At 45.6% G+C, this 23,279-nt stretch overlaps 1 protein-coding gene across 4 annotated transcripts; it reads right to left on the bottom strand.

Moving 5' to 3' along the window:
• Positions 1-986: 986 nt before the first annotated feature.
• LOC132227957 (zinc finger protein 501-like) lies at positions 987-22,923 on the bottom strand. 4 transcript variants are annotated; one of them, XR_009451267.1, is made up of 5 exons: positions 22,591-22,923; positions 7,408-7,463; positions 5,162-5,684; positions 1,264-1,680; positions 987-1,019 (listed from the first exon to the last, which is right to left on the bottom strand). XR_009451267.1 is itself a non-coding variant. In XM_059683673.1 (5 exons), exons 3-4 carry the CDS (start codon positions 5,626-5,628, stop codon positions 1,674-1,676), a joined length of 1,425 nt encoding a protein of 474 aa, XP_059539656.1. In that variant the 5' UTR covers positions 5,629-5,684; positions 7,408-7,463; positions 22,591-22,923; the 3' UTR covers positions 987-1,019; positions 1,264-1,673. The 4 variants fall into 4 exon arrangements, 2 of the variants coding, with proteins under 2 accessions (XP_059539656.1, XP_059539657.1); XM_059683673.1 differs by having other exon boundaries at positions 4,211-5,684; XR_009451266.1 differs by lacking the exon at positions 5,162-5,684 and having other exon boundaries at positions 22,591-22,917.
• Between the last annotated feature and the right edge of the window lie 356 nt (positions 22,924-23,279).

A 23,279-nucleotide genomic window follows, 5' to 3' on the forward strand; every position in this document is an offset into this window, starting at 1 on the left:
GAGATGTGGGTGGGAGCCGCGGGCAGTTCCGGGCGCGGGGTGTCCGCGAAGGTGGCGCAGCCATGGCGGCGGGAGAGAGCATGGCCCAGCGGATGGTCTGGGTGGGCCTGGAGGTGATGGGATTGGACATCGAAAAGGACCAGATTATTGAGATGGACTGTCTGATCACCGACTCTTATCTCAACATTTTGGCCGAAGGTCCTAACCTGATTATAAAACAGCCAGATGAGTTACTGGACAGCATGTCAGATTGGTGCAAGGAGCATCACGGGAGTCCTTCCTCTTGAGTTGGACTTACCCGCCCGGTCCCCCAATACTTCCAAATTATCTCTCGTCTTTTCTCTTTCATTTGTGTGCGGCTCCTCTTCCAGATATTGAACCCTGAACCATGCAGGATGTGGAGGAAAACATTTACATGTTTACCATCAATTAATTGATTCTCATCAAAATAAGTAAGTTTTCTTACTTATTGCCTTATTTTTTGATAAATCATCTCAAATAATATTTATATATTAATTTTCCATCTCTTAATCGATGGAAAATTTACCGATATCTGGATGTCAGTAAATGTTTCCCTCCACGTCCCGCGTGGTTCAGGGTTCAATATCTGGAAGAGGAACCACGCACAAATGAAATAGAAAAGACAAGAGATAATTTGGAAATATTGGGGGACCAGGCAGGTAAGTCCAACTCAAGAGGAAGGACTTCCACCCATGCTCAGTCCCTACAGACCTTTTATAGTCTGAGGTAAACAATGCAGTGCTTACCATAGTTACAGTTCTTGTGAGTTTCACCTGTTTTGATCATGTTTACACTCCCTGCACTTCCCTCAGCCCATTAGCTTCCCAGGTAAGATCTGGGGAGTGTTATAAAGTCAAGCCTAATTATGCTAAGAGGACTGAGCCCTCTAAGCTGGGACTTGTCTGTGACTTTGCCAGCAGGTCAGTCCGAGGCTCAACCCTATATCAGTTTCCCACATCTCACCCTTTTTATTATTAGCTACTATAATGGAAATAAAACTTAAACATCAAGAACAAAACTCTGCCGAGACCGGTTTGGCTCGGTGGATGGAGCGTCGGCCTGCGGACTGAAGGGTCCCGGGTTCCATTCCGGTCAGGGGCATGTACCTGGGTTGCGGGCACATCCCCAGTGGGAGATGTGTGGGAGGCAGCTGATCAATGTTTCTCTCGCATCGATGTTTCTGGCTCTCTGGCTCTCTCCCTTCCTCTCTGTAAAAAATCAATAAAATATATTTAACAAAACAAACAAAAAAAAGAACAAAACTCTGGCTATTAAAACAATAACAAAACAATGCCAATCCGTAACCCAAAACATTTTAAAACTTAAACATAACATTTTAAGAACAAAGAATGTTTAAATCCCAATTTCAATGTCCAACAGTTCTGAGTCCAAGTTTCAATGTCCGACAGTTCCTTATGTGTACATGTCAGCAATGATATTTCAGTTCTGGATGGTGGACAAATGGTGGCAATGCAGGTCCGACCCTCTCTGGTTTGATCCTGGGCAACCTGCAGTGACGCACAGCTGCTGACTGCTAGCATGGCAAAGCGTCGTCAGCGTCTTCCATCTCTGGATTGTTTTTCCTCTTGTCTTCATGGCTGGAGCATTCCTGAGAACTCCTCTCTGTTGCAGGAATCCACATGGTCTTGAAGTTATTTTCTGAAAACATACAAACATATTCTTGACCGAAGGTTAAAGGGAATTTTACTTGGGGTCCTTTTTATATTTGCCCAAATGATTTTCCTTTGGCTTATTTTGACACCACGTATGTTTTTCATGGGTGTCTTGCTGTTAGCATTACAAATGAAAAAAAATTTTTCCAGATGTAAATTAGTTACAGGATATTTTTCCTTACATGGTATTTTTCCACTATCCCCCCTTTTTTGATTTAATTATTTTGATGCAAATCAAAATCGAGTCCAAATTACTCAAATCTTAGGTAGCTTCAGGTCATTAAAATAGCTGGTTGTTCAAGCTTATAGACAGATTTTCTTTAAAAAAAAAAAACCACACCAGTTTCTATAAAAATTCTTATCAGCTGGAAGAAGCATAGCCTGCCCTACACCTACCAATGCCACAGAAGTGATGCGTTAGGCCACAGAGAACACAAAGGGCTGAGAGATACAGAGTCCTAATGTCGTGGGATATGTATGTAGTTCAATTTTTAATGTGCATCCTCTTCCATCTTTGGGCTTGTAGCCCAATTCCATGGCTGTCTCAAAGGATATTTTCTCCTCTTTCACAAATGGAACACAGACTGTTCCCAACTTACTAAGTCCCCAACTTACTAAATTCCAAAGCCTCATTCAGAAGTTGTTTGGATGGAACAAATTAAACACATGTTCCTTAGAGACAAGAAGAGTGATTCTGTCTCCAGGAGAACTCACAGCTTATTAACCCACCAGCTACCAAAAATATAGACATAATAATAACCTAGAACAGCGATTTTCAACCATTGTGCCGCAAATATTTTTAAAGCATGCAGGACCTGACTATTTGGTCAGGGGCACTGACCTCTTTACCCTTAGATTGCCAAATAAAAAAAAATAACAATAGCCAATACAATACTAGCCATCTTGAATGAATCAAAATTATGCCTAATTTTTAAAATAATATTTTTATTGATTGTAGAGAAGGGAAAGGGAGAGATAGAAACATCAATGAGGACAAAAAATAATTGATCGGATACCTCCTGCACACCCCTCACTGGGGATCGAGCCCACAACCTGGGCATGTGCCCTGACCATGAATCAAACTAGTGACCTCCTGGTTCATAGGCTGATGCTCAACCACTAAGTCAGCTGGGCCGAGCAATTATGCCTAATTTTTTGTCAGATCAGCAAAATATATTTTTTTGGTGTGCCGCAGAATTTTAGTAGTTTATGTGTGCCATGAGATGAAAATTGAAAATAGCTGACCTAGAACATGATCAACGAATACATGCATACTTCTATGGACAACCATGTTTGGCATTTCAACTTGGGAGAGGAAGAATAGATCTCTTTTCATGCCTTCTTTGTTCCTGCCCTCCTCAAATGTTATGTCACACAGGTCTAGGGCTCTTCCAGGTAGGCCAAGACCCGAAAGAGTGGGAAAACAGCAAGGAGAGAGTCAGTATATATGGGTGCATCCATATGGAGGGTTGATTCTTAATTCTAAGGGTCTCCGAATTCGAAATTATGTTTCATGCATATTGTGTGCATATAAACGTATTCTTTTTTTTAAAAAATATATTTTATTGATTTTTTACAGAGAGGAAGGGAGAGAGATAGAGAGTTAGAAACATCGATGAGAGAGAAACATCGATCAGCTGCCTCCTGCACATCTCCCACTGGGGATATGCCCGCAACCAAGGGACATGCCCTTGACCGGAATCGAACCCGGGACCCTTCAGTCCGCAGGCTGACGCTCTATCCACTGAGCCAAACCGGTTTCGGCCGTATTCTTTTTTTTGAGTCAATTGTTGATTTTATTTTTTTTCCAATATGAAAAACGTTTATCCTACCAAGCAAAAAAGACACAAAATGAGTGAAATTCTAACCTGCATTTTTGTTGTTTCACTGTCCATTTGTTAAAGAAAATTGCCAAAATTCATAGATTTGGCAAAACATATGCTCAGATATTTAACCAAATTTAGAGATAGCAAATGCACATCTGAAAAAAGGTTCACCATAATGCAGTTGAACAACAGTGATATAGCATGACAAAGTTACAAACATTCACCTCTCCCCTGACTTGGACATTGCATTATGAGTTATTGATGAAGATAAATGAAACCTATCTCCATTTTAAGAATTATGCACAATCCCTATTATGCCAGTAATTTTGTAGCAATTATGCTTTCCCCTAAACCCTATTGTCCTACACCCCAGTGACCATCACCCATGGAATTGCAGACATTAGGACACATGGCCCTTTGCAAGATCGTTGAAAGTTTTATTCCCTTCAAAAGTATTGGCATACACCTGTGAACACTCTGATGACAACAGAAGTGACTGTTTCTGGCAAAATATTTCCCACCTTCACTGTTATCCTGAGACCTTTCTCGTGTGAACTCTGATGATGATGCAAGTGATTGTTGAGGGCAAATAATTTCCCACATTCGCTGCATTCATAAGGCCTTTCTCTGGTGTGAAATCTCTGATGATAAAGGAGGCTATTGCTACAGGTAAACAATTTCCCACATTACCTGCATTCATAAGGCCTTTCTCCAGTGTGAAATCTCTGATGATAACGGAGGCTACTTCTACCGGCAAAAGATTTCCCACACTGACTGCACTCATAAGGTTTTTCGCCAGTGTGACATTTCTGATGATAACGGAGGCTTCTCCTACTGGTAAAAGATTTCCCACACTGACCGCACTCATAAGGTTTTTCACCAGTGTGACATTTCTGATGATAACTCAGCTGATAGTTCCTGACGAAAGATTTCCCACATTCACTGCACTTATAAGGCCTTTCTCCAGTGTGAAGACTCTGATGGTAAACGAGGCCATTGCTAGTGCTAAAAGATTTCCCACACTGACTGCACTCATAAGGTTTTTCTCCAGTGTGACAGTTCTGATGATCACTCAAGTGATAGTTCCTGACAAAAGATTTCCCACATTCACTGCACTTATAAGGCCTTTCTCCAGTGTGAAGCCTCTGATGACGATAAAGGCCAGAGAGTCTGGTAAAATATTTTCCACATTCATCACACTCATATGGTTTTTCTCCAGTGTGAACTCTCTGGTGTTGAACGAGGCTTGAACTTTGGCTAAAGGATTTCCCACACTCATCACATTCATATGGCTTTTCTCCAGTGTGAACTCTCTGGTGTTTCAGGAGGACTGCCCTTTGGCTAAAGAATTTCCCACATTCACCACACTCATGAGTCTTTTCTTTAGAATGAACTCGCTGGTGTCGAATAAGGCTGGTGTGCTGTTTAAAGCATTTCCCACATTCACTGCACTCGTATGGTCTTTCTCCTGTGTGCAATTTCTGATGATGACGGAGAACAGAGATATTTGTAAAAGATTTTTCACATTCACGGCACACAAAACACTGTATTCCATTACAGACACCATGGTCCTGAGCAAGCGTCTGGTCGCATCCAATGGCTTTCTTGCTGAAATAAAACTGCTTTGCACATGCCCCGCACCTCAACAGTTTCAGGCTGTGTTGTGTTCCCTGCTGCTCAACCAAGTGGAAAATGTCTCTCAGGACTGGCCCACAACTCTCACAGGGGTGGCTCTTCTGGGAGGACAAAGCTACATTGGGGTTCTTTGCCTGTGACACTCTCACAGAAACATGCTGTTCAGTGGGTGTCTCCACATCCTCTGCTCCGCAGCAGCAACCTAGAGAGGATATGAGTTCAAAGTTCTCCAGCATCACTTCGAGGAACAGGTGTCTCTGAGCCTCATCAAGGAGGCACCATTCCTTCTGAGAGAAGCGCACAGCAACATCCTCAAAGGTCACACCAAACTCAGCTGGGGGCCTCTGTGGGTTGAACGGGGTGAGGGTGGCAGGAGAGGAGGCAGCCAGGGGCACAGTGGCCCCTGTCCCAGGCCCAGCACTGGTCACCCAGGAGGCTGGTTGGTGGGGACCAGGACTCTTGCGCCTTCTCATTCTGGCATCTCCACCAAGACCCAGTGCTCAGGATGCTCTGACCCACTTAGGTGATCCTGAGAGAAGAGGAAATGCCCATCACAAGGAGAACACTGGAAGTCAACTATTGACTTTATTTATTTTTAAAATAAATTTTTATTTTTTTCAGAGATGGGGAGAGATAAAACATCAATGATAAGAGAAAATAACTGACTGGCTGCCTCCTGCATTACCCCTACTGGGGATTGAGCCCACAACCTAGGCATGTGCTCTTGACGGGAATCGAACCTGGGACCCTTCGGTCCGCAGGCCAATGCTCTTCCACTGAGCCAAACTAGCTAGGGCCAACTTTGACTTTAAAAAATGGCAAACAATTGCACTGCAAAGCTTTCTATAAGAACCTCAAAAGAATTTGCATGAGCATGCGTAGCTTAAAAAGAGCCAGTTACCCATGTCCTAAAGTACACTTGTTGCCTGGGTTTTGAAGTAATTTGCTTGAAATAAATAAACTCATGTGTTTGGCCACAGAAATACGAAAGAGTAGCTACTGATTTCAGATGAAAAGGTGTCTGGAGAAGACAGACCTTCTCACAGAAGTAATTAGAGAGACATAAAATAACTTTAAGAGAAACATATTTTCTAGGATAAAAAATTTTAAAACGGATAAAAAAGAAGCAGTAATAAAAAAGACATTCATAACATTAAAAAAAAAAAAAACACTAACTATAAGGGAAAACCATCTCAGTAAAAATGAAAATTAAATACATCATGTTTAGCTAAAAGTAAAAAATCTGAAATTGATGAGGAGTTCAACAGTGGCCAGAATTGGCAGCTCTCAGGAAGGCCCATGGAGACACATGTCACCACTTCCTCTAGCTCTAGTGCCACATCTGTCTGCTGTCAGCTGTCAGAGCACTGGCTCACTCCAACAAGACTTCCCCGAGGCTCAGCAACAGATGAAGAGAAACAGTTACCATGGCACTGAAGATAATTTTGTGATGACACAAAGTCCTGTCCTACCTAGGGAAGATAAGGCTCTGTGAGAATTCTTCCTCTAGATGTTCCCCATCTCCAGAGCAGAGAGGCCTAGATGAAACCCAGGGGTCACTTAACTGCAGGGGTTGTTTCCTCAGATACCTTACCACATTTATTGTCAACAGCCTCCTTCTAAATGTAGACTTATTGTCTGCACAAAATGATAGTGCTTAATATGGAAAGTAAAACTCTGGAAATTTAATTTCGAAAAACATACTAATGGATTGGTACACGGGTACACCCATCCGCACATCCTCAACAGGAAGGGAAAGAACTTCACATGTGCACTAGCGCACAGACTACAAACTCCACCTTTAAGAGGCGGACTAACTCAACCCAGTTTGCCTGCGGCTGCTCTGGCATACTAGTCTGCCTCCTGGGAAACCTCTCAGCCCTGGGAAATCTCGGACAACTGCCATTGGAGCTGCCCAGGTCTCAGTGAGGCCCAGGGAAAGTGACTGGATAGACTGCAGAAAAAAATGTAGGTTCAGGCAGTAACTCAGTTCTCCTGGCTCCAGGGGATGGTAATTTCCATTAAACTAAGTGATGACATCATAGAAATCTGAGAATGATGAGGAGAGCCCAGCTGGTGAGAACCGAGCTTCAGGCAGGGAAACTGATACTCATCATGCCCAGAATGTGATTTTCTCAGGAGGGAGGTCATCCTGACAGGTGAAAGGGAGCAGAGGCCACTGTTTCATATTCCTCTACTCAGGCCTGGATGTATTTCTGAGGCTAAAATCTGAACTATGGACTAGAACTCACCTGAGGAATGTCTCATGGATCTTCTTGGGGAAAAAGAGCAGCTGGAGCTCAGGAAGCTTGAAGGAAGCACAGACAAAAATATTAACTTGAATACTTCTTCCAAATGTAGATTTATTGTATGCACAAAATGACAGTGCTTATTATGCAAAGTAAAACTCTGGAAATTAAATTTGAAAAAATATTAATGGATTGGTACACTGGTACACTCATTGGTACATCCAGTTTGTTTCACAAATTCCTCATTTTGGGCCTCAAAGAACTAGGAAAATGTTTTCATTGCATGAAAATGTTGATTTCTTTGTCCTCTTACTCATTGCAGTAATTTCAACTGTATACTTTGTGACATATTTTATTTTAATACTAGCAGCCCAGTGCATGAAATTCATGCACATTAAATGGGAATTAATTAGAGGAAATACTTTAATATTGCTATTTGCCCTTTCTCTATAATAGAAGTGTCAGGGATGAAAGAAAATTAGTAAAATGTACATGAAAATCTTCCTCCTGTCAGAGTCTGGGTGCGCCATGGGACCCAGAGTCAAGTCCCCGCCCATCTGCATGCTCCTTGAAATCACATGAGACCCAGACCCGGCTGGCCTCACCCTCATTGGGCAAGATCCAGACCCGGCCGGCCTCACACCCATCAAGCCCTGCCAGGCAGGGGGCGCAGCCTCAGGTCCCCTGGCCTGGCGCTTGATAGGGGGCACAGCCTCAGGTCCCCCATTAAGCCCCACCAGGTTGGGAGTGCAGCCTCAGGTCGGGGGACACACTTTGAGGTCCCCTGTCAAGCCCCACCGGGCAGGGGGGTGCGGCCTGAGGTCCCCTGGAAAAATTAGTAGTTCAAAATATATTGTAGTCTTTATGTGTAATATGTGTGGTAAAATTTCACCTAGGATATAATATTTTATTGGCCTGATTAAAAAAAGAAATTGGTCCAAACCAAATTTTTAATATTAAAACCGGTTTAAATTTAATTAATGTCTTTTAGAATAATTACAAAAAGTGTGTTGGTAAATGTTAATCTAAGAAACGCTGGCTGTTTACTTTTTAGTAAATTACTGAAAAATTAAGGTTTCTAAGAATGAAGAATTCTAATACAATTTTAAAAAAAGGTCTATACAAATCGCTGATGGTGTGACAGAAAGAAAGAATATTGGAATGGAGATGCTTAATGGAAGGACTAAGGCATGGCTATGCATTTTGAAGGAAAAAGAAGGTGGTTTCTAAAGGTGGTTATTTCTGAAAATTGTAAAAATATTTTTGAAAGTTGTAAGAATGTCCGTGAAAATTATAAGAAGTTTATTAAAAAAAAATGTTAAAAGGAAATTGATTAAATGATACAGGCCAGTAAGCCAGGGAAACTGAAATATTAAAACAGCAGTTTGCAACCATCTAGAAAACTCTGTCTTCCCTAAACCAAGGACACTTAAAAGTCAGTGATTTATATTTTGCCTCCCTAAACGAAGGGTAAATAGCTTATGCCAAAGTTCTCAGGAAGACTGATAGGAGAAATCCAATTAGTGTCACTTGCTGTCCACACCCAAGGACAAATGAAGTTAGAAAATAAGCCTTATTTTGGTCAGTTCTTTTCTAGTGAAATAATTATGTTATATTAATCAGGTATTTAATAAAAAGATCATCTTTTAATCATAGGAACTGAAGTTTGCTGGCCTATTTTCCTGTCCAATACACTTTAATATATAATCTTTTGGTAAAATCAAGTTTGACAACCTTCCTAGGGTTTGAATTTTAAGAAAGGTGTTTTGTTTTGTTTTTACCTAGAGTTGGCTGTAGGTGATTCCAATAGGCCCTGGAATGCCTCAAGATCTTCCTACAATGGAAACTAGGGACCAATTTCTTAAGAACTGTGTACTGGGTATCTCTTCTACTTTAATCTCTCTCAGGTTAGAAGGCCTCCTGACCCAAGGCACTCTTGAGTTTCTGGTTTATCACCATCGACCAGAAGACTACGTTTGTTCTAATCAAGATTTGGAAGGGAAGCAAGTTGGAACCCTCCTGAGAAGGACCTTACCTGTCTTGCTAACCACAGAGACTGCTGTTCGGACTTCAGAGTGAGGTTGGACCCATCACACATGGGTTAAGGGCAGACACACCTCAACCTGAACAGCCATACCAGGACATATCCCCTTGAAACGGATGTTGAAAACCATGAGCTGTCTTAATAACCATCATGTACTGGGTTCTATTTGCTTTGGGAATCTGGCAATTTCAGGGGCTTACAATGTGGGCTGGAGAAATGTGTACAATCTGGATCGTGCTTACCCAGTTAAGTTATTGGTTATAGATAACTTGAATGACTTGGATATTTCAGCCTTTAGGTCAAAAGATTGGCTAGGACTAGATTTAGATGTCATAGGACAAGATCCCCTATGCCAGTGGTCGGCAAACTGCGGCTCGCGAGCCACATGCGGCTCTTTGGCCCCTTGAGTGTGGCTCTTCCACAAAATACCGGCTTCTGCGCATGGGCCATGAAGTTTCAATTGCACTGTATATGCGCACCCACATGTGGTATTTTGTGGAAGAGCCACACTCAAGGGGCCAAAGAGCCGCATGTGGCTTGGGAGCCACGGTTTGCCGACCACGGCAGAGCGATGGTGTCCACTTCACCCCTTTGATTAGGAGCTACAGTGATGGGATGTCACATCATCCCATGTCTTAGCCAAGGGTTAATCGAAACTGCACTGACCTGCGCTAAGGTGAGGGACTGAGGCATGGAAGGGTTACAGAATGTGCTAGGGGGAAGGACTGAGGCATGGAAAGGTTACCGATTGTATGATGGTCCGGGATCATGGCAGAGAAAAATTGCTAGATTGTCTTAGAAAAACAATGTATTATGATTCAACCCAGCCAGGTGTGACTCTGTTTAGCTCCCCATTCGTACTTGTAAACTTTGTGTGAACCCTGCATGCTTTGCAGTGTTGCAGATAAAAGGCTTTGCTGTACCCTCGGTCTGTACTGCAGGCTGCGAAGCCCCTACTGGAGGGACGCGCTGTAGTCAGCTGTCCAGCTTAATAAAGGCTCTTAAATTTTTTTTAAAATATATTTTATTGAAACATCGATGAGAAACATCCATCAGCTGCCTCCTGCACACCCCCTACTGGGGATGCACCTGCAACCAAGGTACATGCCCTTGATCAGAATCGTACCTGGGACCCTTCAGTCTGCAGGCCGACGCTCTATCCACTGAGCCAAACCGGCTAGGGCAGCTCTTAAATTTAAATTCTGAGTTGGTGGTCTATCTCACTGAGTGAACCCATAAAAGACCAAACAGCAAATTAGTCTTCTAGACACTGCAGAGCAGGAGAGTCAATGGATGTCAGCCAAGTTTGAAGAGTTTAAATAAAGAAAAGGGGGGAATTGTGAGAATAAACAAGTCATCTTTTCTGTCAAAGAACAGTATAGACAGCTGCCATTTTGGGCTGCGTGACTCAGGGGAGCCATCTTGAAACAGCAAAGGCCAACCCCTGCCTTTGAATTAGCCAATCACGAAAAACTGTGCGCCTGAGCTCCAATCAGGAGCAAGGGACAGGTCACGTGTGTCAGGGGTTATAAATCCCCGAGCAGCCTGTGTGTGCCTGCTGCTTCCAGACCATGAGTGCGCACCCTTCTAAAAGGAGGTAAAGATGTTTGCCTTGCTGCCTGGCTCCCGAGTATGTTTTATATTCCACCAGGACCCCTGACTTGGGGACTCGCCTTACTTCCAACAACACTAAGCATACCTGTCCTTTACAACCTGTGTTTCCACTGCCAAATCTAAAGCTTTCCGGGCTCCAGTATAAGTGGGACACGATGTACCCACACACCGCTCTCAGCCAAATCCAATGCCCTCATTAGGATCTTAGTGTTCTGTTGGGAGCTATCGGAGAAACTGGCCTAGTCAAAGCCATCTTAAGAACAATAAGTTTCTGGTAGTAACTCCTAGTTACCAGAGACCACGGCAAAGCCATCTTAAGAACAATAAGTTTCTGGTAGGAACTCCTAGTTACCAGAAACCACGTACGTCCTGCGGTTTGGTCAGCAATTAAGAATAACCGTCACACACCACTTGTCACACACCACAAGCAAATAGCTGCCACTTGCTGATAGGCTATTACTATAAGCTTTGCTACCCACCCCTGCTACCCACCCCCGTCCCTGGAACAATATATATTCTGCCGCTGTAAAATAAAAATTTGAGGCTTGATCAGACTCCTGTCTTGCCTCCATTTCTTCGCGTCTCCTATCCTCTCATTCTCTTACAGGAATCGTCACGGCACCCATGTTGCATGCCCCGCGGGTCGGGGCATACTTGGCGCCCAACGTGGCCTCCGTACTTCGGTTCCTGTTAGGAACGTTCACTCAAGTGTCCGGCCGGACCTCCTCTTAGGCGCCACTGGGATCAGCCTGTTTTCTTGGTCGCCGCTGGGCCCACCCACCCTGCGAGTCAGACCTGCTGTTACGGTAAGTGAACGCATTGGAACTGTGGATAGGCATCATCCTTCATCATTGCCCTCCCTTATTCTCCTGCCTCTAGTCCACTTCGAGCACTCTCTTGTTGTCTCGGGGAAGAGTGAAGGGTACCCGAGTTCGACTGAGAGAACTCCGAATCACTCAGGCTTGTTCCCTGGTTTCGTTCCCCTTGGTTGATCTTCATCCGAAAACCCTGAGTTCACTTTGTCTTAGTGGTCGTTCACCTGGCATGGGGCTTATACATCCCGACCTATGACACGTGAACAGGGGCCTCCTTTGTGAGGTTGAGGTTCGTTGATCTTCCTTGGTGGTTCGTCTCCTCGTGGACTCCTGGGCTGACCTGGTACGGGGTTTATACGTCCCGGAGGCTTACGTGGAAGAGGCGGAAATATGGGTCAGGCTTTGAGCTCTCATGAATTATTTCTCAGGGGACTCAAGGAGTCCCTCAAGGCGCGGGGATTTCGGGTTAAAAAGAAAGACTTGAAAAACATTTTTACCTTTATCACTGACCTCTGCTCATGGTTTCCCAAAGAAGGCACTATTGATATTAAATGTTGGAAGCGTGTAGGTGACGCTCTCCAGGACTATTATCGGGTTTTTGGCCCCGAGAAAGTTCCTGTTTCTGTTTTTAGCTATTGGAATCTTATTAATGATATCCTTAAAGTCCACTCCCATGACTCTGATGTCAAAAATCTTATTGTAACTGGCGAGACTGTCCTTAGAGACTCATCCCGCCCTCCCTCCATTTGCCCCTCTATTTCTGTCGACATACCCGAGAACCCCAAATCTGACCCTCCAGGCCAAACCCCAAAGAAACCTGATCCAAAACCCCCCTCTAATCCCCCGGCCCCTACACAAGAATTTTACCCGTCCCAAGCCCCTTTTGCGCGAGGTCCAGATACTGATGTCCTTCCCCCTGAAGATCAGGATACCCTTGAGGAGGCAGCCGCAGGCTATCACCATGACGATTTCCCTCTCCCACAACTTGCTTCTGCTCCCCCCTTTAAACCTCCTCCCTACTTATCACCTCCATCCCACAACCCCCCTTTTTTAGCGCCCATTCTCGAGCCTCTCCCGGGACTCCCGTCCTGCTCTGACCATGTTCGAAAAGCTAAAGTCTCCCTTACTCAGGAATCTCCTCGTTGAAAGACATTCTCCATCAAAACGTGAACATCTCCAGCTCATTAAAGAACTTCAGGCCCTCGAGGCCGAACTTACCCATCTCACACCCAGCCAAACTGCTCCCAAGCCCTCGAAAACTGTAAAATCTAAACCCCTCGTTCATGCTTTCCCTGTCACTCGCAGTCAAAACCCCAGCCCCCCCCCCCCCCCCCCCCCCCCCGCCGAGGAAATAGAGGAGGATGACGACTCCCCAGAGGACGATCCCCCAGAATCCCGGACTAAAGACCAAAATCAAAATCAAAATTCGGACGATGAGACCTCTGGCACAGAGGACCCTACCCCTAACTCTGCTCCTACCTCGAGCCAAAATACAAGCCAGAAATACCGCCGCCTTCATCTTAAACACCTCAAAGATCTTAAAGCGGCCGTAAGTAATTATGGGCCCACTGCCCCCTTTACCCTCGCCTTACTCGAGGGTCTAAGCGACCGCTGGCTCACTCCTAATGACTGGCTCTCCCGAGCCCGTGCTACACTATCAGGGGGAGACTACGTCCTCTGGCGCACGGAGTTTGTAGAAAACTGCCGAGAAACTGCGCAACGCAATAGCGAAAGTAAAACTTCCCGCCCTTGGACAAGAGACAAATGACTCGGCCGGAGTCCCTATGATACCAATGAGGCTCAAGCTGCCTTCCCCCTGGTTTATTGGCACAGATCCAAAACGCTGGCCTTAAGGCTTGGCGACGTCTCCCCCCTAAGGGGTCTGCTACCACCTCTTTGGCCAAAATTCGGCCAGGTCCCGACGAGCCCTATAGTGATTTCGTCAGCCGCCTCACTGACGCTGCCGAACGCGTAGTTGGCGGAGGGGAGACAGAGAGCGCCTTTATCAAACATCTCGCCTATGAAAATGCTAACCCATCCTGTCAGGAAACTATCAGACCCCACCGCTGTGGTAGCCTTTCAGGCATAGGCACCTCACACGCCATAGGCTTGGCCATAGGGGCTGCTCTCAAAGATTATACTAAAACCACACAAGAAAAAACGTGCTTTAATTGCAAACAGCCTGGACACTTCGTCCGGGATTGTCCCTCTAGCAAACAAGGCAGGCCACCACCCTCCTCAATCTGCCCTAAATGCAGAAGAGGCAAGCATTGGGCAAATGAATGCCGATCTAGGATAGACATAGATGGCAAACCCATCCCCCAGAAACAGGGAAACTTCCAGAGGGGCCAGCCCCAGGCCCCTCACTCGGGACACAACCAAGGGGCTATCAGGTTCATCCCTCAAACACAGAATCAGATTCTTCCCGCACAGGCATCAGCTCCCTCTGCCGTGCTACCCCAGGAAGCGCAGGATTGGACCTCTGTTCCTCCTCCGACACAATACTAACCCCAGACCAAGGGATTCAACTTATCCCTACAGAGACTTATGGGCCCCTACCCTCTGGCACCTTTGGCCTCGTCCTAGGACGCGGTAGTTCCACCCTAGCTGGCCTCCACGTTACTCCTGGAGTCATTGATAATGACTACACAGGTCAAATTACACTTTTAGCTACAGCCCCGTCAGGCCCCATTACCATTCTTAAAGGACAAAGAATAGCCCAACTTATATTATTGCCCTTAGACTCCACTTCTGGCAATTTTGTTCCACGCTCTAGGTTGGAGTCTGCCTTTGGCTCCTCTGATGCGTACTGGGTACAACAAATTACTCCTGAAAGACCTTTACTTACCCTTAAATTAGATGGAAAATCATTTAAAGGACTAATAGACACGGGGGCAGATGCCACCGTCATTGCTGCCCATTTTTGGCCAACTTCTTGGCCCACTACACCTGCTATAACTCACCTCAAGGGTATTGGCCAATCTACCAATCCTAAACAAAGCTCAAAGGTCTTAACCTGGACCGACGATGAAGGCAACTCTGGGCAGGTCCAACCTTATGTAGTCCCCAACCTTCCAGTTAATCTATGGGGTCGTGATATACTATCTCAGTTAAAACTCATTATGTGTAGTCCTAATGAAATTATAACTCAACAAATGCTCAATCAGGGCTACCTCCCTAGGCAAGGACTTGGAAAAAATAATCAAGGCATCAGACAACCTATCTCAGTTGATCCCAAAATTGATCGCTCAGGACTAGGGAGTAAAAATTTTTCATAACGGCCATTGACTTTCCTGTACCCCCTGCAGACAAAATCAAATGGAAATCTGATTCCCCTGTGTGGGTAGATCAATGGCCTTTAACAAATGAAAAACTTTCGGCTGCCACTAGGTTAGTACAGGAACAACTGGCGGCTGGACATCTAGAGCCCACTACCTCTCCTTGGAACACCCCTGTCTTTGTAATTAAAAAGAAAAGCGGAGCGTGGAGACTCCTTCAGGATCTCAGAGAAATTAATAAAACCATGTTTACCATGGGAGCCCTTCAGCCCGGCCTCCCCTCTCCCATTGCCATCCCAGCTAATCATTTCAAAATCATTACTGACCTCAAGGACTGTTTCTTCACCATCCCCCTTCATCCTCAAGACAGGGAACGCTTTGCATTCAGCCTTCCAGTCACTAATTTTAAAGGTCCAATGCAACGATATCAATGGAAGGTCCTTCCTCAAGGCATGGCAAACAGCCCCACACTGTGTCAAAAATTTGTTGCCCAAGCCGTAGACCCTCTCAGAACACGATGGCCCTCTATCTATATTACCCATTATATGGATAATATTCTCTTAGCAGGGGCTTCCACCTCCGAGGTACTTAGATGCAGCCAGGAATTAACCTACCAGCTTGCTTCTTTCGGGCTTCAGATTGCCCCTAATAAAATCCAGCTTAAAGGCCCTTACTACTATCTCGGCTTTGAGTTAAACTCAAATAAAATCACCACACAAAAGATTGGATTAAAAACCTCACATTTACACACCCTTAACGACTTCCAAAAATTCCTAGGTGACATTAATTGGCTTAGACCATATCTCAAACTCACAACCAGTGAACTAAAACCTCTCTTTGACACTCTACAGGGAGACCCAGATCCCTTATCCCCTCGCACTCTCTCCCCAAAAGCAAAAGAAACCCTCCACATCATTCATACAGCTATACAACAACACCAAATAACATTCATATCATACAACAAGCCCTTTGCTCTTATTATCTGTGCCACACCCCATACTCCCACTGGAATCCTATGGCAAGAAAACCCCCTCTTATGGATCCACTTACCCTCCTCTCCGTCCAAGGTTCTCGTTCCATATCCCTCCCTAGTTGCTCTCCTCTTAAAAACTGGCAGAGAAAAAAGCCGACAACATTTTGGCAAAGACCCTGATCAACTCATTCTTCCCTATACTAAGGAACAAATAAACTGGCTCACACAAAATGAGGATGATTGGGCTATATCTCTCTCCTCATTCCAGGGAAAGATCGATAACCACTATCCCCCTCATAAACTAATCCATTTTGCCCGTTTACATCCATTTATATTTCCTAAAATCACCTCAAAGATACCACTTAAACGAGCTTCCTTGGTATTTACAGATGGATCCTCTAATGGTACCGCTGCTTATGTCATTGACAACCAACCTTATACCTCCCCATCCCCCTTTAAGTCTGCACAGCTTGTTGAATTATATGCAATCCTTCAAGTATTCAAAAAACTAACCAACACCCCTTTTAACCTTTATACCGACAGTGCCTATATAGCATTTTCTGTTCCTCTGTTGGAAACAGTGCCTTAGATTAAACCATCCACCAATGCAGTTCCTCTCTTCCATCAGCTCCAAGCCCTTATTGTAGCACGCAATACACCCTTCTACATAGGGCACCTTAGAGCTCACTCTGATCTCCCCGGCCCTCTCTCTCAGGGCAACGCCCTTGCAGACAAAAACACTCGGCTCATATGTTCCCTTTCAATAGACCCTATCTCTAAAGCTAAGCAATATCATAACCTTCACCACGTAAATGCCCATACATTACGTCTCTTGTTTAAAATTACCAGAGAACAAGCCAGGCAAATAGTTAAGAATTGCCCAGGATGTGTTACTCTTCTTCCCCTTCCTCACCTAGGAGTAAATCCAAGGGGCCTACTCCCTAATGAGATTTGGCAAATGGACGTCACCCATATATCTGAATTTGGCAATCTTAAGTATGTCCATGTGTCCATCGACACCTACAGTGGATTTATCTTTGCCTCCCTTCATACTGGTGAAGCTTCAAAAAATGTTATAGCCCATGTCCTCCAATGCCTGGCCACTATAGGTAAACCTCACACAATAAAAACAGATAATGGATCAGGCTATACCTCACAAGCATTTAAAAACTTCTGTCATCAATTTCAGATTAAACATATCACTGGAATTCCTTACAACCCCCAGGGTCAGAGAATAATAGAACGAGCTCACCAAACCCTTAAAAATGCTATAAATAAACTTAAAATAATTGACATCTATCCCACTAAGGGCTCTCCTCGTAATATTCTACATCATGCCTTGTTCACCCTAAACTTCCTCCAACTTGACAGAAGGGAAATCTGCTGCAGACCGGCTATGGCACCAAGAGACAAAAAAACAATATGCTAAAGTCATGTGGAAAGATCCCATGACCACCAAATGGCATGGCCCTGATCCAGTTCTCATTTGGGGACGTGGATCTGCATGTGTCTATGACACACAAGAGGAAGGACCACGATGGTTACCTGAACGTCTAATTAAACCCATTAATCCCTCGAAATAACGCCCTTCTCCAGGGGAATAATCCCTGAGAACAATTTTTCTTTTCTCTTACAGGAAAATGAAAACATTTGACAACAACCGGGTAAGATATTTCTGTAAGAGCAACCCTAATTCGATACCTGGAGGAAGACTTTTTGTCCCTGTTGGGCCATTAATCTATAAACCCTCTACAACTATGATACTCTCTCGGACGGTTGTTATTCTCTCCATCCTGCTAACTACCGCCCTTGGTGGGCTCCAGCCGCCCCCCCCCCCCCCCCCCGAGCTTAGATGAACTAGCCAAAGATCTTTTTGGGTCCCCTTGCGACTGCAAGGGAGGTAACACTGCGGTGACACCCCACACCCACCAATACACCCGAACAACTGATTGTGGCTCCATCACTGCTTACCTTATCTCTGAGCCTCAAAAAACAGGAGGATACAAAACAAGCTGGAAATGTGTAGGAAAGCCCAAAATCATACCCACGATTAATGGCAGGCCAGGGCCTTGTCCCTCGGACTGCCAAATAGCCACTGAGATGCACTCTACCTGCTATAACACCGTTCAACAGTGCACTAATTCAGAGGGTGAAATACAGCTCACCGCCATCCTGCAAAGAAAATATAGTGGCTCATTTGGAGGCGAATATGATTACTCCTCCAGCAGGGGACATTCTAAATATGCCCAAGCCTCTTGCCGATTGTTGAGGGAGAAACCAAGATGGCAGCATAGATTAACGCCGGAGATTGCTGCCTCGAACAACCACTTCAGAGATATAACTAAAGGACAGAACAGACATCATCCAGAACCACAGGAAGGCTGGCTGAGTGGAAATTCTACAACTAGGAGGAAAGAGAATATCATACCCAGACTCAGAGGAGGCGCACTGCTGAAGTGAAATACTCAGGTTCGGAGTGAGCACGCGGAGTGGGCTGGCGGCGGAGGGCGAGGTTGTTGTTTTCAATCGGGAGGGAGTTTCAGACTCTGAGCTCCAGATCCGGGCAAGTCTCTAGGGACCCAGACTCAAACGGGAGAAGCAGGACTGTCTGGCTTCGGTCGGAACTCGAAGGCAGCTTTCTCTCCGAGGTTTGCAGCAGTTGCTGGGACTCTGAGAGGCAGAGCCCCTAGGGACGGAACTGGGAGCAGCCATAACCGCTTGCTCTGCCCGCCCTGTAGATCCCCGGGGACCTGCCCCACCCAAGCCTTGCAGGGAGGCATTTGCTGGTTACCCTCAGGCAGAGGCTAGATTAGCACCACCCTAGAGATCCAGCCCAGAAGCTCTCCAACTGCAGACACAGCTGACTCGCATAGCCAGTTAGCCTGGAGGTCAAATCACCCCTGTATTACCGACAACAATCAAGGCTTAACTACAAGACTGCGCACAAAGACCACTAGGGGGTGCACCAAGAAAAGATAAAAAAAATGCGGAGACAAAGAAACAGGACGCAAATGTCAGAAATGGAAGATATAGAGCTCAAAACCACACTTTTAAGGTCTCTCAAGAACTGTCTAGAAGCTGCCGATAAACTTAGTAAGGCCCTCGAAAAGACTGGCGAGACCGCTGATAAATGTAGTGAGATCCTCAAGAAATCTAATGAGACCCTCAATGTTGTGATAAAGAACCAACTAGAAATTAAGCATGCACTGACTGAAATAAAGAATATTATACAGACTCCCAACAGCAGACCAGAGGAGCGCAAGAATCAAGTCAAAGATTCAAAACACGAAGAAGCAAAAAACACCCAACTGGAAAAGCAAAATGAAAAAAGAATCCGAAAATACGAAGATAGTGTAAGGAGCCTCTGGGACAGCTTCAAGCGTACCAACATCAGAATTAGAGGGGTGCCAGAAGATGAGAGAGAGCAAGATATTGAAAACCTATTTGAAGAAATAATGATAGAAAACTTCCCCCACCTGGTGAAAGAAATAGACTTACAGGTCCAGGAAGCGCAGAGAACCCCAAAATAAAAGGAATCCAAAGAGGACCACACCAAGACACATCATAATTAAAATGCCAAGAGCAAAAGACAAAGAGAATCTTAAAAGCAGCAAGAGAAAGAAACTCAGTTACCTACAAGGGAGTACCCATACGACTGTCAGCTGATTTCTCAACAGAAACTTTGCAGGCCAGAAGGGAATGGCAAGAAATATTCAAAGTGATGAATACCAAGAACCTACAACCAAGATTACTTTATCCAGCAAAGCTATCATTCAGAATTGAAGGTCAGATAAAGAGCTTCACAGATAAGGAAAAGCTAAAGGAGTTCATCACCACCAAACCAGTATTATATGAAATGCTGAAAGGTATCCTTTAAGAAGAGGAAGAAGAAGAAAAAGGTAAAGATACAAATTATGAACAACAAATATGCATCTATCAACAAGTGAATCTAAGAATCAAGTGAATAAATAATCTGGTGATCATAATAGAATCAGGGACATAGAAAGGGAATGGACTGACTATTCTTGGGGGGGAAAGGGGTGTGGGAGATTCGGAAAGAGACTGGACAAAAATCGTGCACCTATTGAAGAGGACAGTGGGTGGGGAGTGAGGGCGGAGGGTGGGGTGGGACCTGGGAGGAGGGGAGTTATGAGGGGAAAAAAGAGGAACAAATGTAATAATCTGAACAATAAAGATTTAATTTAAAAAAATAATAAAAAAAATAAAAAAATAAAATAAAAAAATATGCCCAAGCCTCTTGCCGTGGCGAGATTGGCAAACCTGTCTGCTGGCCTCCACAAGCGCCAACCCACATATCTGACGGTGGTGGACCAACAGACAGAGTCAGAGAAACCCTCATTCAAAAACAAATTGAAGAATACCTTAAAAGCATGTATCCTCCTCTACATTACCACCCTTTAGCCTTACCCAAATCAAGAGGTATTGATTTAGACACTCAGGCCTTTGATATCTTAGAAGCCACGCTTAAAGCTTTAAATACCACCAATCCCTCCCTTGCAGAAGACTGCTGGCTATGTATGACCCGAGGCACACCCATGCCCCTTGTCATCCCTGATAACAACTCCAATATCACCTCCTACCATAATTGTTCCCTCAGCATACCCTTTAGAACACAGCCTGTAGCATTTGATCTTTCCTCATGCATACAAAAAAAACCCCAAAACAACAGCTATAACTTAAATGTAGGATTTGCTAGCTTTGTGAACTGCTCTTCTATTGATAACCACAATTTTGCCCTCTGTCCGGCTCCAGGGCGAGTATTTGTATGTGGGGGAAATATGGCCTACACGGCCCTACCTATAAATTGGACAGGATTATGTGTGCAAGCCAGTATTCTCCCTGATATTGACATCATCCCTGGGGGAGAACCTGTTCCCTTACCCAGCTTCGATTATAAAGCTGGGCGTAGCAAGCGGGCTGTTTAATTTATCCCTTTACTTATTGGCCTAGGAATTTCTGGAGCTGTAGTTACTGGTACAGCTGGGCTAGGGACAGCATTACACACCTATAATAAATTATCTAACCAGCTAATTGATGATGTCCAAGCTCTCTCAGGCACTATCAATGATCTCCAAGATCAGATAGATTCATTAGCTGAAGTAGTATTACAAAATAGAAGAGGGTTAGATTTGCTCACAGCAGAACAGGGAGGAATATGCTTAGCCCTACAGGAACGCTGCTGCTTTTATGCCAACAAATCCGGGATCGTCCGAGACAAGATAAAGAAGCTGCAAGAAGATCTGGTGAAGAGACGGAGAGAATAATTCGAAAACCCCCTTTGGAGCGGCTTAAATGGACTCCTACCCTACCTGCTTCCTGCTCTTGGCCCCCTTGTCAGCTTTTTCCTATTCCTAACCTTTGGCCCCTGGCCTTTAGAAAATTAACAAACTTTATAAAACAACAAGTTGATAGCATTCTGGCCAAACCTATTCAGGTACACTACCACCGTCTAGCCATGTTAGACCGTGAACGTGATTATAATGATTGCCAAAACTCCCTCCCTGCGGGGACAGCATAAAGCCAGAGGGATGCTTGCCTACTCCCCATAGAAGGAGAAAGGCATGGGCACCGACCTGGGTGCACGGCAAAGCACTGCAAGGGAAGGTGACAAAAATTCAACCGCCTCTGGATTTCCCCGTGAGCACACCTGGTTTGCATAGAGGTTGGTATCCATACATAGCTATTTGCTCTGCCTCTCCTCCCCAAAAGATACCAAGAGCCACTAATGGTGGGATTCCACAATCCCACAGGGGGAACCAAGTCCCTACTCCCCCAGTCGGTTAAAGCCCACCCTTGATAAAGAAAAAGGGAGGAAATATTGGGAGCTATCGGAGAAACTGGCCTAGTCAAAGCCATCTTAAGAACAATAAGTTTCTGGTAGTAACTCCTAGTTACCAGAAACCACGGCAAAGCCATCTTAAGAACAATAAGTTTCTGGTAGGAACTCCTAGTTACCAGAAACCACGTACGTCCTGCGGTTTGGTCAGCAATTAAGAATAACCGTCACACACCACTTGTCACACACCACAAGCAAATAGCTGCCACTTGCTGATAGGCTATTACTATAAGCTTTGCTACCCACCCCTGCTACCCACCCCCGTCCCTGGAACAATATATATTCTGCCGCTGTAAAATAAAAATTTGAGGCTTGATCAGACTCCTGTCTTGCCTGCATTTCTTCGCGTCTCCTATCCTCTCATTCTCTTACAGGAATCGTCACGGCACCCACGTTGCATGCCCCGCGGGTCGGGGCAGTGTTCCTCGAGGCATCGCAGTGGCATGTGACCCAGGGGGCACTCCGCTCGGGCGGAGACTCGCTTCCCTCGGCCTTCAGAACACCTTTCCTCTGTCCTTCTCTTCACTCTCGACTTCTCTTCCTCCCCCGCCCTCGTTGCCCAGTGCCGTCTGGGGTGCTGCCTCCCGCTGCCCCGCCAGGCTCACCTGCCGCACTTCCACTTTGCGTCCCGCAAGGGGAGGCAGCGGGCGCTCCTCGGGCTCCTCCGGACCGGCTCCCGGGGCTCGGACTCGCCCTGAGCCTCTGAGGGGTCCGCGGCCGCCCCGCAGACGGTGAACAGCGGACGCGCACGGCCAGCGCGCCCCAACTCCGCCAGGCGGGCGCGCGCCTCCCTTACCTGGGAAGGAACAGGTGGGAACCGGAAGCTCCGTCCTGGAGACCCGCCCTCGTGGGCGGGGCTACCCCGTCCTGCCGGGCGACAGGCAAAGCCCGACCCCGCAGGCCAGGCTGCTTGAGGCGCTCAGCCAGATCCTGGGGCTGTGGAGACCGGAAGGGGAGGCCCGTGGTGGGGTCAGGGCCTCGGGGCGGTGCTACCCCGTCCTGCCTGGTCAGAGGCCAGGTCCCCAGCCCTGGTCTCTTCAGTGAGTGCTGGTGGCCGGGGGTGTGGTGGTTAGAAATGCTCTTGACAGGCGCCACGGGAACTTGAAAATCTCTCTCGGACAGGCAAATGTACTTCTTCAAAAGCGTGCAAGGCCGACAGAAACATGTGCCAGCCAGGCAAAAGCCTGTAAACGTATTTTCTAGCAAGAGAGCCTCTTCCTTTCATTTGATTCTTAAAAGGATCTCAGACCCTCAAGCTAAAAAAATATAAACAATGATGGGATGAGACTTCTTA

This window comes from Myotis daubentonii, chromosome 2 (assembly GCF_963259705.1).
Source record: "Myotis daubentonii chromosome 2, mMyoDau2.1, whole genome shotgun sequence".
NCBI classification, from domain to species: domain Eukaryota; kingdom Metazoa; phylum Chordata; class Mammalia; order Chiroptera; family Vespertilionidae; genus Myotis; species Myotis daubentonii.